The 19,540-nt window shown below is 38.8% G+C and overlaps 1 protein-coding gene across 1 annotated transcript in view; it reads left to right on the forward strand.

Moving 5' to 3' along the window:
- Positions 1–7,651: 7,651 nt before the first annotated feature.
- COLEC10 (collectin subfamily member 10) overlaps positions 7,652–19,540 on the forward strand; it is a 145,484-nt gene continuing 133,595 nt past the window's right edge. The window contains exon 1 of the mRNA XM_077942871.1: positions 7,652–7,744. Coding sequence (XP_077798997.1) covers positions 7,720–7,744 — 25 coding nt within the window. The 5' untranslated portion in view covers positions 7,652–7,719. The remainder of the gene's footprint in view (positions 7,745–19,540) is intronic.

Consider the following 19,540-nt stretch of genomic DNA (forward strand, 5'->3'; position numbering starts at 1 on the left):
ACTCTGAGCTGGAGTTCATTTTAAGATTTAATTGGAATGGACCCAGGGATTCTAGGCTGAACCCAAAGGGGGACATTCGAACAGTAACTAGAAGACTACATTCATCTTCCTGTGACAGATCCCTCATTGACAGAGGCCATCGGTGACATTAAGCAGAATGTTCCATAAATTTAACCTTCTGTTTCTAGGCACCAGATATATGTGATGCTGACTTTCTAGGGGATACCTCATCAGATATTCCTCATCTCTTGTATCCTAAACTCTTCTGAATTAGGTCCCATGTTGAACAGATTTTGGATTGGCCCCCAATGACATACTGTCTACTACCCCCAAACCCCATTTCAGCCACTTCTAAAGCTTAGAGAAATGGTGCCTGAATATTAGGAGTTCCTACGGGGAAAACACTTTATCTCTAGCACAGTAGCACAGGCCCTGATCCAGATGGTCATTTATAATCATCATCATAATGGAAATACCTGAGACTCAGGAAAGCAATTGACTTAGGTGATTTGGGAGACAAGCCACACAGCCCTAACGTAACTGAAAAGTGTCTAAAGCATCTTGTGCCTATGCTTCCTCACCTGAAAATTGTAAATAATAGTTCTGGTTATGCAGACAAAAGGATATTAACTTGAAGAACAAGAACAAATTCCTTGTTATTTCATTGTTATTAAAAAGAATTTTTATTCTTATTTTATAAAAGGAACAGAGAAAAACAGCAGATAGCCCATTGATTTATTTTATTAATGTTGTCAATTTCCTCCTTTAAAAACACAATTTTAACCATATTAATATTTGAGACACAAACTATTTACCTTTATAGGTCTAGACTATGTTTTAAAACATATATATTTAAAAAATAATGTACAGAAAGGTAAAGGTAAAGTTATCTAGCTGACTCACTTTCTGATGAAGCAAGCCACCAGCAGCTCAAGAGTTTGCCTGAACGAGTTGGACTAGCGGTCAGTAGTTGCTACTTATGGTTCACTACTCACCTATAATGTGATTCTGGCATTGCTAGCCATGCATTAACATAGCCCTTTCTTTGAAAATTGGCCTTAATCAATCACACAAATATAGAAATATAAACAAGACTGTGTATTACATGAAAAGAAATAAGTGGCAATAGAAGGACCTGACCCGGTGTGACTTTTAACAAGAACTCTGAAAACTGCATATATTAACAAATGATGAACACATGGTGAAGAGGTGGGGCGGGAGAGCCTTTGGGCAAGGAGGACAGGGTGTCAGTAGGTCTCCCAGTGGGAGGAAGCAAGGTAGGATTTCAAGGAACTAGAAATATTCCGGTATGGTTGCTGCGGAGAGCAAGGCATTGTGTGGACCAGGAGAGGCTGAAGAGGTGAGTGGACAGTGGCCAGGTTGCAGGTGGAAGTGTTTCCAGTCTTTCTTCAAAGAACCATACACAGTACTAGAGTTTTAAGCATAGGAGTGTGTCTTAATCACTTTGGACTATTATAACAAAATATCATAAACTGGGTGGCAAATTTAAGCCACAAAAATTTATTTCTCACAGTTTTGGAGGCTGGAAGTTGGAGGTCCAGAAACCAGCATGGTTGAGTTCTGATGAGGGCCTTCTTCTGGTTTGCAGACTGCCAACTTTGTCTTGCAACCTCACATGGCAGAAAGGGTTAGAGAGTTCTCTTGGGTCTCTTTTATAAGGGTACTAATCCTATTTGTTAAGGCTCCACCTGCATGGCCTAATCACCACCCAAAGGCCCCCTCTCCTAATAGCATCACCTTGAGGGTTAGGATTTCAACATCTGAATTTTTGAGCAACACAACATTCAGTCCATAACAAAATGACATGATCATTTAAGCTGCTGAAGGGTGTAATTCTCTGAACCTCACCCTGCTCGTGGCCATAAATACAAATACAGACATGTAAGAGAAAACTCTCTTAAACTGCAAATCACAGTCAAATTGATGACACCTCTGGGTAGGGAAGTTGGGAAATAAGGAACAATGACCTCAACAGTCCATAACAGGGATCTGTTTTTCTGATCAGCTCAAGGAAGAGATACAACCTCTTGCTTATAAACTTTTGCCAGTCACTCCAGTCACTTCAACTGGAATTTCCAGAAACTCAGATAGTCATCTAGAGCCTACTCAGTCCCAAGAAATCAGTTTCTTAGTTAACTGATGCATATTCCAAATAACCACTCATCAGATGGCTTCTGAACAAATAAATGTTTATATCAACAGAGTAGTAAAGAATACTGTACACCCATTCAGGGTTCCTCCTCAAAAAGTATTGATGTAATTTGGTCATCTCTAGCATTAATTCAGAAATGCTCCCCCACTTCCCTAATGCCCATGCAATTTGTCAGTACCTGGCTAATGAAGATGTCTTTATTAGATAAAAAGTCTTAAAACGATGTTCTTAATAGCCGATAAAATGCTTCTATCTGGGAAAGTCCTGACCTGGAACTAATATAAATTTTTAGAAACAGAAGTTTTGATGAGATAGTTTTCAGAGAAACTAGCCTGCAAGAGTGAATCGCTTCCTGAAACAAGGGTTTGCCTATAAAAGCCTTACCCTAAAGGAATCTTTTCAAATAAATATTAAACCAAAGAGGGGAGTTAAGTGCTTTAACATTTAATGAAGGGATACCATTAACAAATCAGGAAAGAAAGTATGTCTCAGCACCAAAAATGTATTCATTTATTGAGCCAAGATTTACTTCGTATCTACTAGTGACAAGCACTGTGTTAAGTACCCTGATGCAGATCAAAAGTCCCCATACTTCTGAAGCTTACAATCAAGCTGGAGAGAAAGAGTCACCAACTAAACCTAGAAATAAACTCTTCGGATGGTGATAGGTCAATTTTAGAGCGGTGATGTCTATGACACAAGCTAATGTAATGGTGACTGGCTATGAAGGCCTACTTTAGCTGAGCTTTTTAGGGAAGGATTTTCTGAAGAAGCCCCTTTTGATCAGACAATGAAAGTAGAGAAAAGAGCACATGAGGTGGCCCAAGGGAGCAAAGTCAATGAGGCTAGGGCCAAGGGAACTGGAGAGAGATACACCTTATGTGTCCAGAGAGGTGAACAGAGACAGTCCATGCAGTATCTAGAGGCTCAGGGTAAGGACTTGTCAGTTGAATCTGTGGACAGTAGGAAGTCATTGGCATGTCTTAAATGTGAGTGAAGTGATTTGACATATATGCTAACAGATAATGTGGCTAGAGTGGAAGCAGGAGGAACACTGGGTCACTGTCTCCAGGACAATCATCACTGAGTGCTTAGAATACATTAGGAATGAATTCTCTATCCACTCCTGCACCTCGCATAACCATAATTTCACCCACAGGAGCTCCTTTTACCACCATTATGCTAGGTAACAAAGCCTCTGGTGTTGCTGACAGATGGACAGGGCTGAATCCCTGGAATGGGAAACTTCTGATGAAATACTAGTTCCTCTCCTGGGAAGTGGGAATCCCAGTAAAGTCAATTGCCTGCCTGGAGAGAGTAGCTCAACCTGAAGAATGTGTACATAAGGTCACGCTGCCTGTGCTGAAGTATTTTGAAATAAATTACAGATATAATAACAGCAATCCAGAGCAAGCGAGTAGGCGGAGGAAAGAGTTGTGTGCAGGGAATAGCTCAGACGACAGTGGGAGAGAAAGAATAGGACTTGGCTCCAGAGGAGGATGAACAATGCATAAACAAAAAGCAGCCCTACTTTCATCACTGCAGTTTCTTCTCAGGTGCGTCAAATGGCCTTCAAGGGTTCATATTTCTGTACGCTCCACATAGCATTTGGTGAGAATTAGGGAGGTGAGAGCAGTGGAACCTGAAAACAGTCGAAGTCATCCTTTTGGTTTGGGTCGGAAAGACATTGTCTGTGCTTTAGGTTCTTTTCTCCAAAGACACACTGCTTCTGCTGGGAGGAGTTCCACCAAAGCCTAAGGCACACTTGTATTTGTAAACCAGACCACTTAACAGAGTTTTGCACAGTGGCACCAGAGGCTGCATCTAGAAATGATGACTGACTTGTTCTAACTCCAGTAAGTGTGTGGCAGGAATGCCTCCTTGGCAAGAAAAAGCCTCATGGCTGAATCTTTCAAATTCATGAACACTATGGGTCTTCTGCCCAGGATAAAAAAAAGTGTATCTAGGTTTACACAAATCTAGCATTCAATTTCAAAAAGTTCAAGGCCCTATGGCTCCAGTGGGGAAATTGATTTGGAATACGATGAGACCTTTCGCTGCTCAGTTTCAAAAAGATGTTTGTACCTTCGTTAATAATAATATTGTTGTATCATCATTTGTCATATTTCAATATTTATCTTTCCAGGGTTCTTGACCAGGATACCAATTCTGAATTTTCAATGAGGGTTACATAAATGAGGGTTTTCTCCTCACCAGTGCATCATTATACTAACCAGGTCTATAAATGGGCTTGTCCTTTGAAATTAGGTACCCTCAACAGCTCAGATCTCAAGGCAGCTGATTCTGCCTGGCAGGTGTGGGATGTGAGATTGAGTCATTCTAGAATCTCAAAGAGATACTTGTTGGAGGGAGCAGCAAACAGAGACTGATTCAGTAGCTCCTTGACTTCCAAACAACCTGGTACTTACCACAGTTTACATTTGAAGGAAGCTCTGCCCCTTCTTTAGTGGTTGTTAGATGTAGGGAGATGAAAGGTAGACAAAAGCAGAAGTTCCAACAGGCAAGCACAGTGGGAAGTGTGAAAGAGGGGATTTCTTTTCACGGTCTTTTTAAAGAACAACAAAAAATACCAGTGTCAGATAAGGCTTGGAGAGCATAAGATGAAGATCTGGAAGTTCAGTAGCAAATGTGGTCAAGTCATTTGGGGCCCTTGTAGACTGAAAACAATGGAGCACAGTGATTAGAGCTCAGGCTGTGAGGCTAGACTCTTGTATTTGAATCCTTATTCATTTGCTAGTTTTGTCTTTTCATTGCTCTGTGCCTCAGTTTCTCTAGGCAATAAAGAACCATATAATAGTATCCACCTCCTAGGAATGTTCTGAGTATTCAATGAGAAAATATATACAAGGCACTTAGAACAATGCCTGGCAAGCCATAAGCTCTCCACAAATATTAACTCCTATTTGCAATCAGATTCACTGCTGAGTTACCTGAGAGTGATTGTACCTTGTGCTGTGTGGAGACAGCTATTAGGTCATTGCATGAGGAGATTTTATAATTTTAAAGAATGTTCATGCTACTGCTACTACCTATTTGAAACTATAAACTAGCATACAAAACTGAAAACCTGGCAATCATGTCAGCTGGGACATGTGTCCCCAAGTTCCCACAATGTGTTCAGCCCCATGCCAGACACTATGAAACCTACTGAAATTGGCTATTCATGCGTCTTCCTTGACTTCTATCTAGTCTCTTGACCAAAGCTTGTTCTATACTTTTTCACACGGATTTTTAAAAGCTTCAGTAAAGAAGTGACGCAGAAGGTCAGAAGGCATAACGATGTGAGGATGGTATGAAGTCCTTAGAAGTTTAGAGATAGGAAGGATATATTTGAAAAGAGATGTAATGGTATTTGGAAAGGCTTCTTGAAAGAAAAGGTGTTTCAAACATTAGCAGTGCTTTGAGATGCAGATATGAGAAGGGAATGGATTCCAGATAGGAGACACGAGGCTACTGAAGACCCAGAGGTGGATAAGAGTGGGGGATGGGGGGTGTTGATGGTAGTGGTAGAACGGGTACTATAGCATGTGTGGCTCTAGCAGAGGGAATCTGGGCAGCAATGGTGAGAGAGGACCTAGTCCCAGTGCTAAAGCTGCAGAGAAGGAAAGGGCTAAGAAAAAGCATGGATAATTTTGAATTCCATGTGCTATTGTTTTACAGGCAGTAGAGGCTGAAAAGATTTTTGAGCATGATCAGACCTAAGCTTCTTTTGTACTTATTTTCTTTAAAATACTTTTGCATACTTTATTTCATTTTGTCCTGATAGCAGGGTTATGCAATGTGTAAGGGAGCCATCATAAGTCTCATTTTACCTAGCTGTGTCATACCCATTGCTCATAAAGCAGAATGATCAAGAGATTGCGCTGTAATCCCAGCACTTTGGGAGGCTGAGGCAGGTGGATCACCAGGTCAGGAGATCGAGACCATCCTGGCTAACACAGTGAAGCCCCATCTCTACCAAAAATACAAAAAATTATCCCAGTGTGGTGGCACGTGCCTGTAGTCCCAGCTACTCAGGAGGCTGAGGCAGGAGAATCGCTTGAACCCGGTGGGTGGAGGTTGCAGTGAGCCGAGATCATGCCACTGCACTCCAGCCTGGGGGAACAGAGCAAGACTCTGTTAAAAAAAAAAAAATTGTGCTGTTCACATGCAGGAGAAGGATTAGGAGGAAGGACACTAGACGATATGGATCACCTGCGAGCCAGGACCTCTTCCACTCTGCAGAACTACTTGTTTGGAAACAGAATCTGCTTCTGTTCCAAACTGTGCCAAAAGTTTAAATAAGAATAATGTCTTTATTCATAAAACATATATATTGTCATGTCATGATATCTTTAAATAGGCATTATCAATTTATATTTTAAGTCATACAACAAAATATAACATTTGTATGGTGATTTTAACCAACAAAACATTATTCGATCCTTTATTTGACCTTCCCAATAACTGAAATGTAGATAGGCTAAAATGTGATTAATATTCCTACTATAGTGATAAGGAAACTAAAACTCAGAGAGGACTAGTAACCAGTCCAAGGTGGTCCAGTTAGAAAGAGATAGAATCAAAATTAAAGCAAGAACTTGAACCCTACATTCTTTCAAAAATCCCATGGTTCATCATATTTTGTTAGCTGTTTCTGTTTAATGCAACTCAAACCATTACCATTACTTATGTGATAGTAAGCTCCAGCAGGCTAATGGGTATTTTTAACTATTAGTAGATTTCTTTCTTTGCTATGCCTGATGTATTTGAAACCTGTGGGTGGGTGCCAAGATGGAAGACTACAAGTGGCTCATCAGATTCAGGCGCTGGCCCTCTCTGCATGGGGCAGAAACTGGTCAGCAGCACCAAGGGACACTGCCACGCTGACTTTGCTATGAGACATGCTGCACTTTGCTGATATTTTGGCCTGCCTCCCTCTCCTCCCATCTCTTACTCCTTTCACTCAGGCCAGAGGAGCAGGGAGAGTCTGACACTGGAGCCCTACCTTTTCTGGCCAGCTACCCATCTGCGTCAAAGTGGTGTTGGCTTTGGCGCCTGGGTGGCTGGATTGGAGACCATTCTTGGGCAGTTATTATTTCTTTCTAATGGTTTCTTTACCTTTAAAGTCAAGGAGGGTTATTTTTGCTTAGAAAGACCTTAAGATTTCAATGGGAATTTTGGTTTTGGATATTTTTTAATGCCCTACTCTGTTCCGAAGAAATTAAAAGAGGCTAAATCACTTTCAAAGAAGTATTTTGCAAGTTGGCATGTCAGCTAGTGGGCCTGCAGCTGAGCTCATGTTCTCCAAGACCTACTTGTCTAAATGAGTCAGGGAAACCAATCACCCCCCTGTTGTTCTGTGTGACCTAAAAGCCAACACTCCCACAGGGCAGTGGTGGATGTAATTTCTGGCACCCATACAAAAATGTTGAGAAACATTTGCAGTCTCTTTAGAATCTTGTAAGGTAAACAGCATACCATGGTCTGCTGGGGCAGCACGTTGAAGTCCGACTGAGAGGTATAACTGACTGTGGTAGAGGTTTATGAGTATGATGAGGAACATCCAAGGTGAGTACCAACCTATGCATTCTACAGACTATTCCTATGTATTCCAGGGAGCAATAGTGTTCTCTGAAACTATTGCCAGTTAGTGTTTAAAGAAGTTTTGTTGAGTGCATAGATAAATATCTAGTGTATTCATCACCAAGGCTTTAATGAAACCATTCGCTTTACCTGGAAGGTCTTTTATCCAACAAATACTTTAATTTTACAGCTTTATTGAGCTGTATCAATAAAGTGTATCTCTTTATAAGAAAGGGATAGAATCAAAATTAAAGCAAGAACTTGAACTCTACGTTCTTTCAAAAATCCCATGGTTCATCATATTTTGTCAGCTGTTTCTGTTTAATGCAATTCAAGCCATTATCCATTATTTATTTGACAGTAAGCTTCAACAGGCTAACTGGTATTTTCAACTATTAGTAGAATTCTTTCTTTCCTATGCCTGATGTATTTGAAACCTGTGGGTGGGTGCCAAAGTGGAAGACTGAAAAAAATTCATATTAAATGAACAATAAATATGTAAGCTGTACAATTCGATGACTTTGGATATATGTGAACACCTGTGGTACCATCACCACAATCAAGGTAATAGGCATAATCAATACCTACCAACCATTCCTTGCATTTTTTTTTGTTTTTGAGGCAAGAACACTTAACATGAGATCTAGTCTCTTAAAAATTTGGGAGCTTATTTGAATTTATAGTATTGTTAATTATAAATACTGTGTTATACAGCAAATTTCTAGAATTTATTAATCTAGCATAATTAGAACTTAAGACAAATTGAACAACACCTTCCCATTTTCCACAACCCTCAGCCCTCAGCAAACACTATTGTATTCTCTGCTTTTATGATTTTGACTATTATAGATATCTCATAAGAGTGGAATCTTCAATATTTGTTTTCCTGTGACTGGCTTGCCCCAATTCATTCTCATATTCAGTCAACAAATATTGTAAGAACCTTCTTGGTGCCAGGCACTGGATATGAGTAAATCTGGGTTTTCATGTTCAAGGGATTAATAATCTAGCTGGGGAGACAGATTAGTGATAAGTTGAAACTGAGGGTGTAAAAGAAAAACACAGAGTGCCATGGAAGTATGCAGAGGGGGCAGGGAGCCGGGGTCTGGCAAGTCAGGGTGGAAGGTCTGACAGTTACAACAAACAACTAAACAATAAATCAGCTAAAGTTCAGTTCAGGAGTTACCAAATAAAGTAATAAAGGTAATAACAACTACCATTTATAGAATATCCATTAACTTTAGTCTTTTGCATACATCACCCATTTTCCAAATTAGGAAATTGAGACTCAGCAACTTGCTCAAGTTCACTCAACAAATAATTATCAGGGCTGAGGTTAGGATATATCTGCCACTAGCGTTACTACATAACATGTGAATACACACTTGGTTCTTGACTAATATTTCTATTCTTTATGACTAGTCACTTGTTTGATATTACACTCTCCCTCCATACCTAATTCCAGCTTCATTCGACTCAAGGAGCTCTCTCTTGACACAACCTGTCTACTTTTATATTTCACTTTAGCACTTGTCATCATCTAACATGAAATATCCTATTTCATCAAATCTAAGATGCCCATTTTTCATATTTTTACATCTCTGAAGTTAGGATGCATTAAAACATCAATGGCATAGAAGAGTTTGAGATATCCTTTTCATAGTCTACACATAAAAACAGAGCATTCTTGAATTGATAGCTCTAAAATTCCTCAAATATGTAGCATTTTATTTATGTTATATTGCTTTTTTTTTCTGTCTTTCCCCAGTAGAGTATAAGCTCCAAGAGGTTAGGGTTTTTGTCTGCCTTTTTCACCTTTGCATTCCCTATCGATTGGAACGTTGTTGAACAAATTAACAACTGGATAGATACAGAGTGCCTACTACACGTTGGACGCTGTGTGAGATGCTGGACATGGAGCGAGCAATGAAATGGATATGAGCCTTGCCCTCCTGTGGGGGATGCACGTTGAACAAACAGACAAACAAATGAATGCATATACCAATGTGCAATTTTATGTGGAGAGATGGAAAAAGTGAAAACATTGAAAGTGCTATGGAGCAAGTAAATGGGGACTGAGGTGTTTTCCAAATTTTGATTAAAAAGTCTAGGAGGACCTCTTTAAGGAAATGACATCAAAGCTGACACCAGAGGGATGAACGTAATAAGTCTAGGAAGCCAGACTGTTATGTTGCCCAGCACACCTAATAGCCAATCTTGATCATCCTAGTCCAAAATATTTTCTCCCTTCTTGCCACAATGTCTGATACCTGTATCTGCATGCACTTTTAGTTATATTTTTGCAGATGTCCTTTCATCCTCCTAGATTACAAATACATCGATCCCTTCTCATAGAATAGAGCACTAAATTAGGAGACAGTAGGTCTGGGTGGTAGTTCCAACTTTGCCCCTCCTTTACAAATTGAGGAAGTTAGATAAACTCTCTGGTCCTCAGTATCTTGCCTGTACAATTAGGTTATATTAGAGAATCTCTAAGGTGTCAATGAGCTTTAACATTTAAATTCTGTATTATTAGTCCACTTTAACAAACAGTTTTGAGGAACTACTATGTACTAAGCTGGTGAACTTTCTGTAGGGCACTGAAGAAATTAAGATGAAATAAAAGAGAAAGATATGACCTGTTTATTTAAGGTGCTTATGATCTTGAGAAGGATACTGATACTTTGATAACTTCAATATAATGTAGCATAGAAACTCCTCTGCTTCTGAATTTTCAGCTATTATAATTGTCTTTCCAAGGAGTGACCAAAGTCAGCCCTGTACCCTGAACTTCTAAGTAAAGGCATTTAACTCTGCTTGCCACCAACAGATGGTGCAAGTGGTCACATTGACTAGATACTGTTGCATTAAGTTTTAGAACTAATGGATGAGAGGCAGGTCTGATAGCCTAACTTATATGTAGGAAAATAAGTATAATGAGAGGCAGGTCTGATAACCTAAGTCATTTGTAGGAGAATAAGTATAAGCCAGGGTACCATGGGAATTGAAAGCAAAGGGTCACCTTGTTCCACCTAGGTGAAGGTGGCAGTGCTGTAGGGAGGTCAAAGAGAGAGATTTCATAGGGCATTGATGTCTCAGCTCAATGTTGAGGGAAGAGAAAGGATTAACCAGGTATCTTTCTTGGGATGCTTTCAACTTCAAAATACAGACTACCCATCTAAAGGTGGATTTGATAAGAAGTGCAATGACTATTCTATTATTTAAGACTATTCTACTATTATAAGATACAGAGTCAGGGTAATTCCCTGTATTGTAAGATACAGAGGCAGGGAAATTCTCTGTATTATAAGATACAGAGGCAGGGAAATTCCAAGCTCAAATGGAATCTCAATAACTCAAAATATCGTGGAGAACTCAGGCTCTTTCTACCTTTCCTAGGAATGCTGGGTTTTATTAAGTTTTTCCCTAGTGGTTGCAAGATGACTGTCAAATCTCTTTACCAAAAAGAATAACCGTACTCTTCTTGCTCCATTTTCCTCATTTCTCACCCCAGTCTCAACAAGATTCCTGGTAGGTTCTGGTGACCAGGCTGAGCCACACACCCATGCTCTAAATGCAAAGGAGGTTGGGAAAGTGTGTACCTGGCATTTCCAGTCTCCATATGAGATGGCAGATTCTGTCTGCTAGGAAGAAGTGTGGATGCAAAGCGGGGAAGAAGTAAGTGGAGTGATTGCTGGGTAGGCCTCCAATACGGTCTTTCAAAACAAGAAGAGAAGAAAAGGGGAGTTATTCATGGATTTCATGTTCAGGACCTGGCACAGTGCTTTGCTTTCTGCATTGCAGGCATTCAATTGATATTTTTTGATTTTGGAATCATTATCATGGAAATAGAATCAATGTCAGGTCAGGCAAGTGAGTAGTTAAATTAATTATTCTTTCCAGGCCATGACTAGATGACAGAAAATTAATTCCTTTATTTGAATGGGTGGCTGTTGATATTTCTAGTGAGGGGTTAAACTGAAATACTAATTCAACATCAAGAGAGGTAGTGGTGGCATTTTCATAAACCATGTCTAATTTGGCCATGGTTTTATAAACTAAAAGCAAATCAGGGGAAAATCTAAGTTAAATGGAAAAAGACCAGATCCTAGCAGATGAAAGTTTACTGAAAACACCATGTGAAGGGTTTTAATGGAAACAATAGAGTTTAAAATGGTCCCAGGAATATGGAAAAAATTTAGTAGGTCCTTATAAAGGATTGTTTGTTGACTATACATGGAAACTCACAAGAAGGAAGCAAAAGAGGACACCACATTAGTTCATTTAAAAAAAATCAACTATATACAAAGCAGACATTAATATTTTTTGGAAAAATTTCCTTTGCCTTTTCCACAACTACAGAAAGAACAGAAAGCTGTGAAATTTTTTCCTACTGTAACAACAACAAAAAGAATATTACATTCAGAAAGAAGAAACGAGTCATTCTTTTGGAAGGGGTGAATTATTTTAAATAATTTGTATGAAGTAATGCAGGGAGATTTCAGTATCAGTATGAACTTGTAGCACACTGATCCTTTGAAATATCTTTTCTTCATGTCTTTTAAGCCTGTCAAGTCCTTTTGCAGAACTGTGAGAGCTTACCTAAAGAACTGAAAACAATACAGATGAATAAAAGATATAGATTATTTCCCACTGCTCTTTCTTGGATGAAATTGTCTCATGGTTTTTTAAATGACTGGGACTATTTAACTGCAACCATAATGTATTTTCTGTGGTTTCTTAATTTGGAATTTTACTTTTCAGCTCCACTTCATCCTGTCTTTCTTCTTATTGAATGCCAAGGCATTCAACACAGGAAATGGGGCCACAAAGGATTATAGGAGGTTGGCTTATGTTTAAGTCTTTCTAATTTCATAGCATCTGCTGTGATGTGTCAAGCCAGGTACCATATTTCTATTATAAATCAGTCTTTCTGCCCAGACTAGATTCACAATCTTTTTAGAGTTATTATATACTTTTGTTGATCAACTTTTTAAAGACCACTTGGAGTCTTTAGATTCCTCCAATTCTTTAAAGGTAATGATGCGGTTTCTGTACCTCTTTCAATATTTAATAAGACACAGGAAAATGGTTTTACCCCAGGAATCCATATTACAATAACACAGGGAGATTTTATATCTATACAGGGTCTACTTGGCTTGGCATGCCAAATTAAAATCTCTAGGGTAGAGGTCTGGCAAAAGTGTTTGGAAACACTTGTTTGATTTATTCTGTTGTACAAGTCTGGTTCAGAGACATTGGCATATTTGAAGTAATAAATTTACCATCAAAAAAGAAAAGAAAAAAAATAGAAAGGAAAACCAAAGTCTGCATAGGCAGCTCTTGCCTCTAATATGCCACCTTCATAGTATGGTAATACTGAAAATTGACACAGTATCTTGCTTAGGATACAAATGCCCTGGATTCAAATTTCTGCTCTGCTTTGTCACCTGAATCAAAGTAAACTTGTAGCTGTTCTATGCCTTAGTTTACTTACTTGTATAATAAGTACAATAATAATGTCTGAAGTAATTTTGGAATTAAGTTATATATCATGTATAAGATTAAATACTTATAAAGTACCTTCTGACTGGCATAAATTAATTGCTCAAACAATGTCAATTGTTATTTCAGGCTGCTCAGAGGCTCAGATTGGAAGTTAAATAACGTGTTTTATTAGAAAATAAAAACATAAATAATTGCAAACAAAGAAATTTTGTTTAGTAGCTGGAGCATTTAAAAACCTAAGATCCACATGGGATTTTGTTTTAGGTCCTTGGTATTATAAATGTTAAATCCATATTTTCATTAAAATAATCATATTAGCATTGAGAATGCCAGAGCAGTCCCCTTTAATGGCATTAGTAAAACCCTAAAGTATCACAACGTGATAGAAATTACTGGGGTGGATAATTAAGGACGGTGTTATTTCCTGCAGGCTAGGAGTATTTTGGACTGGATTATCCAATAAGAAGATTAAGAATGCATTTAGTGCAAGAAGAGGACGTGACAAGAAAATGACAGTTCTTTAAATGAAATTATTCAATATAGATATTTCAGAAATGCATTTAATTAGTCATCAAAATAAAATTAGATATTTGTTTTAGCTATTTATATTTATTTTGTGTTTAGAGTTTTTTTTTTAATACAAATAAGAGTAGGACACAAAAAGTTTTTTTCAGTTCTTGGGGGTCTCTGATAGCTTTTAGTCTGGGCCTGAGTCAGATTCACTTCTAGGAATTCTGAGTGTGAATTCCGTGTAAGCAATTTCTTTAGACAGTGTTTTCTTGCAGTGATGTCATTTGGGAATGGAGTTAGTAGAAACTCTGTAATTAAAATCTTTGCTCTTATCCCTAAATATATGGCATAGATGCTAAACCATCTGGTTATACAATAGACAGGAGTCACCTGACAAAAATTCTCTTTCAGTGACTCTGATTTGCCATAGAACTCCTTTACTAACTTCATAATAGATTGTAAGCTCCACAGCAACAGGACCAGGCACTCTCCATGGTCCCTAGGCTCCACATCAGCAGTGGGAGCATCCCACATTTCAGAATCAAAGGAGTCTTTGTGTGTGTGTGTGTGTGTGTGTATACACACACACTTTAAATTCTGGGGTACATGTGCAGAACGCGTGCAGGTTTGTTACATAGGTGTACATGTGCCATGGTGGTTTACTGCACCCATCAACCCGTCATCTACATTAGGTATTTCTCCTAATGCTCTCCCTCCCCTAGCCCCCCACCCCCAACAGGCACCAGTGTGTGATGTTCCCCTCCCTGTGTCCATGTGTTCTCATTGTTCAACTCCCACTTATGAGCGAGAACATGTGGTGTTTGGTTTTCTGCTCTTGTGTTAGTTTCCTGAGAATGATGGTTTCAAACGAATACTGTTCCCTCAAAGATGTCCAGATTCTAATACCCAGAAACTGTGAATGTGTTAACTTACATAGCAAAAGAAGTTTCACAAATTTGATTACATTAAGGATCTTGAGTTAGGGGCATTATCCTGAATTATCTGGCAGGCCCGATTCAATGACAAGGATCTCTATAAGACGAACGCAACAGGATCAGTCAGTAGAAGGAATTATGACAATGGAAGTAGAGTTTGGAGTGATGGGGCCAAGAGCCAAGCCAGCAACCTCTGGAAGTGAATAAAGGGAGGAACAGATTTTCCCCTGAAGTCTCCAGAAGGAACCAGCACTGACAGTACTTTGATTGTAGCCCCATAAGACTTATTTTGAACTTGTGGCCTCCAGAATGATAATAAATTCATGTTTCTTTAAGCCACTAAATGTGTGATAATGTTGCAGCAAACATAGGCAACTAATGGAGACTCATGGATCATCACATTCAATCTACTCATTTTTGATTAAGTGATATAAGGTCCAGAGAGTTTGGGTGTGCATTTATTCACTTATTCAACAATTTATTCAGTTGCTAACATCTGCCAGGCACTGTTAGCAGTAAACATCTGATCTATACTACGCCTTTTTCTGAATATTTTGCTCAGGACCCTGGGAATTGGAATCTGGAATGGAGAGTACCCCAGAAGTGAGATGTTTGGAGCTGATGAATTGTAATGATGGTTCACCCAATCCCCACAGCTGTACTCTTTCCATTCCTTCCAGAGGCTGGATAATTGGTTTCTTTCTTTCTTTCTTTCTTTCTTTCTTTCTTTCTTTCTTTCTTTCTTTCTTTCTTTCTTTCTTTCTTTCTTTCTTTCTTTCTTTCTTTTTCTTTCTTTCTTTCTTTTTTTCTTTCTTTCTTTCTCTTTCTTTCTTTCTTTCTTTCTGTCTGTCTGTCTGTCTGTCTTTCTTTCTGTCTTTCTTTCTGTCTGTCTTTCTCTCTGTCTTTCTGTCTTTCTTTCTGTCTTTCTTTCTGTCTTTCTTTCTGTCTTTCTGTCTTTCTGTCTTTTCTTTTATTCAGCTCCTTATAATAAATTCCTTCATTTATGCAAGTTGGATAGAGTAGGTTTCTGTATTTTTTATACCCACTGTAGAAAATTATCTAAATAATCAGTTAATGGTGTCCTCTGATCACTTCAAAGGTTTATGAGAGTTTTAGATCAGTGATTTCTTTTTACAAAGGGCATTTTGTTCCACAGAAATAATTGGCAGGTCACTAACCAACTGATGTTGTCATCCCCAACAAACCAAGACCACACCCTCATCTCAGCATTTGGGAAATATTTTTCTCTGTCTATGTGGAAAGAAGAATGTGAGCCACAGACTGCATTTGCAATCCTCTGATGTCTGAGCTGCTAAAAATGTGTTGTGGATAGAATCATTTTATTATAAATATGAATTTCTTAATAATTTCAGTAAGCATTACCTGTCATCTACAAATAAGAAGATTGTTTTTATTGGATAAATTTTAAAAATAGCCAAGAAAGGTGTGATGGCAGATGTATCTTGAGTTTAATAAGTAGCCATAATACTATTTAAGGAGTAGCAAGTTATTGTAAGAAGGATAAAGGACAAATCAGAGAGCAGAGCCACTGCCTGTATGGGCACAGGTCTGTGGGGGTACATCCAATGACTCCACGAATAGTCTCTCGATGACTCCAGTTCCAGACACACTTGAGACTTTACTCTGTCTCCCCCTTTCTGACTTTGACAGTCTCTGATAGTAGCAAGATTCAACAGGTTGGTTAAAAGATTAAAACTGAATCCAGGTTCCACTATTTGATTTCCTTGATCAACTTAACTGTAAATGGTAATATTAACATCTATTTTCTAGGTGGTGGTCAAAGAATCAAATGAGATAATAGCTGTCAAGTATTTAGCAGTGTCTGATGCATAGTGGAATCTCAATATATGTTTTTGCCTTTTCCTTTTTTTTTTTTCAAATGCAAGTGTGACTAAGTACATGCTTTTGCTTTTGTATCTCTGGGAGATCATTAGAAAGCATTGTAACTCTTTGAATGATATAATACCCTTTCACACACATCATACTTTTTTGTCATACCAATAATTTAATGAGTAAGTACTATAATTATGTCCATTTTATAGATAAGGAAAATGAGGCTCAAAGAAATTAGGCAACTTGATCAATGAGTACAAGCATAATACTTGTCACAAATATGACTTGCATTCAAGTCATTGAACTCAGAGCCCCTTCATTTTACAGTCCATGCTTTTTCTTTGAAATTTGCAGGGAGCCTGACTTTGTAATGGCCAAAGATCAAGCCAGGTTAGGACTATCTCTGTCTAGTAGTCTTCCTATTTTCACTGTCAGTAAAAACACATGACTTAAGGTCAACCCTAGGTATGCTGAATCTTCACCAAGGAAAGGGGAGTTGGGTTAGTGTTAGTGTGAGTGTGGCCTCCTTATTCTGTAGGAGTGGGAAACCACGTTTTAATCTTGCTAGGGTTTCAGACAAGCAACCAAAAGGAAAAAAAAAAAAACTGTGCTTGCTATCTTTTCATCCTTCACTCCCAAACTCCACCCCCATCCTTGGCATGCTAGTTGGCAAAGACTACACTCTTTCTTTCTAGGTCACCTCTGGATGATTGAATTTCTATGCTGAAAGTCATAGGTGGCTTTAAGGCATGACTCTCTTTTTCTGGGTTCCAATAACCATATCATCTCAATTTTTGGAAGGTGGCAGGGGGAATTAGGAGTGGTAACACACTCAGGGTACCACACACCATTGTAAACAATAGCTTATTAAATCTTCCTCAATTTAGCCTACTTTTTAAATGGGAAAATAAGTGATAAAATAGGTAGCTCCAAATTGTTCTAGGAAGACCTACCCTAGGTAGATAATGGCTGTTTATATCAGCTTCTTTTCTCGTCTCCAAATCAAAGTCCTCAATTGCACAGTGTCCTTTTATGACTGTTTTCTCTTTCAAGGGTATCCTATGCAGTCATTTTAATTTGGTTTTCCTTATACATAAAAAATGTTGCAGTCTGGTTATGTGGACATTGTAAGGAATATTTAATACACAACCTCATAAAGGAGTCTAGTTGGATTTCAGAGGTAGCAGAAGATAATATAGTGAGAGTAGTGGTGTCAGATCACTTGGCTAAAAATCTCAGTTTTACCATCTGCTAACTATTTGATCCCAGTTTGCTTAAACTCTTTTTATTTCAGTAGCACCAGGAGAATTGTATCAGGAGCTTTTGACAGCTCTGCGCCACACTCCCACCTGCAATCAGACTTCTAACCTCTATCATTTTAAGATTAATCTGTACTTTACTGCTTCCCACTCCTACTCCAAGCTCATCCCCTTACTAGAGTCAAACTGAATGAATTTGTTTGCTGCTAACACATATGTGGCTCCTTCCTAAATTTTTTCTTAAAAAATAGCACCTAGTGTGATTTGAAAACTCTAATTTTTCTCTTGATGGTCATATGTGCCTTGAGTAGAAAAAGTTATGTTGGGCTTATAACCAATTTTCTGATCCTGCAATTCATTTATTTGTTTAACTTCATTTCCACAAGCCCACGTCTCTAGAAGGAAGCAGAGACCCTGAGCAATGCAATTTCAGGGCTTACATGTAACAGCTTCTGGTTTTACTCCATTCTTGGCTCTGAGAGAGTCAAATAAAGAGCTACTTCTATGTTCTCCTTTCTCCTTTGTCCTCTAGTTCTGGGGGTACCTGCTCTTACAATCTCCCAGGGAGAATGTGAGAGTAAATCATGTGATTTCCAAATTTGTATATCCAACCTGGGCTTTCCACCTGAACTCTAGATGTAATGTCTACTTGGGAATGACTGATAGGAGTCTCAAACTTGGCAATCCAAGGTAGAACGCCAATTTCCAACCTGTACCCTCACCTCTCCCTAAAAAGTAAAACAAACTGACAAAATTTTCTCCTAGTCTTCCCCAGTAACCTGAGTTGCTGTGGCTAAGAAGCTCAACACTACCCCTGACTTCTTACTTTCTCCCATAGTCCACATTCAATACATCCGCAAAACTATGAGCTCTGCCTTTAAAATCCATCTACCTTCTAGTATAATCATTATTGTACCCCTACTCCAGGTTATTAGTTCGTTCTCACGCTGCTGATAAAGACATACCTGAGACTGGGTAATTTATAAAGGAAAGAGGCTTAAATGACTCACAGTTCAGCATGGCTAGAGAGGCCTCAAGAAACTTACAATCACGGCAGAAAGGGAAGCTAACATATTTTTCTTCACATGACGTCAGCAAGAAGTGCTGAGCAAAAGAGAGAAAAGCCCCTTTTAAAGCCATCAGATCTCATGAGAACTCACTCACTATCAGAAGAACAGCAGCATGAGGGTAACCACCCCCATAATTCAATTACCTCCCACTGGATCCCTCCCATGACGTGGGGATTGTGGGAACTAAAATTCAAGATGAGATTTGGGTTAGGACACAGCCAAACCATATCACCAGGTAACTGATACTTCTCACCAGAATCATGGCTTGAGCTTCTTAACTGTTCTCTCAGCTTTTGCCTTTATTCTGTTTTAGTTATGTATTAATGCATAATAGTTCACCACAACATTAGCAGCTTAAAACAGCATTCATTTATTATCTTATAACTTCTATGGGTCAGGAGTCTTGGCACAGCTTCTCTCAGGGTCTCCTATAAGACTGCAATCATAGTGCAACCTGGGGCTAAGGTTTTATCTGAAGGCATGACTGGGGAAAGATTCACTTCCTCAAAGGCTGCTGGCCTGAAAGGGTCTCAGTTCCCTTTTGGCTGTTGGTCAGAGGCTACCCTCACTTCTTTGACATGTACATTTCTCCACTATGGCTTCTTGCTTCATCAAAGTACACAAGTCAAAAAGACAGGAGAATCT

This window comes from Macaca mulatta, chromosome 8 (genome assembly GCF_049350105.2).
Source record: "Macaca mulatta isolate MMU2019108-1 chromosome 8, T2T-MMU8v2.0, whole genome shotgun sequence".
NCBI classification, from domain to species: Eukaryota; Metazoa; Chordata; class Mammalia; order Primates; family Cercopithecidae; genus Macaca; species Macaca mulatta.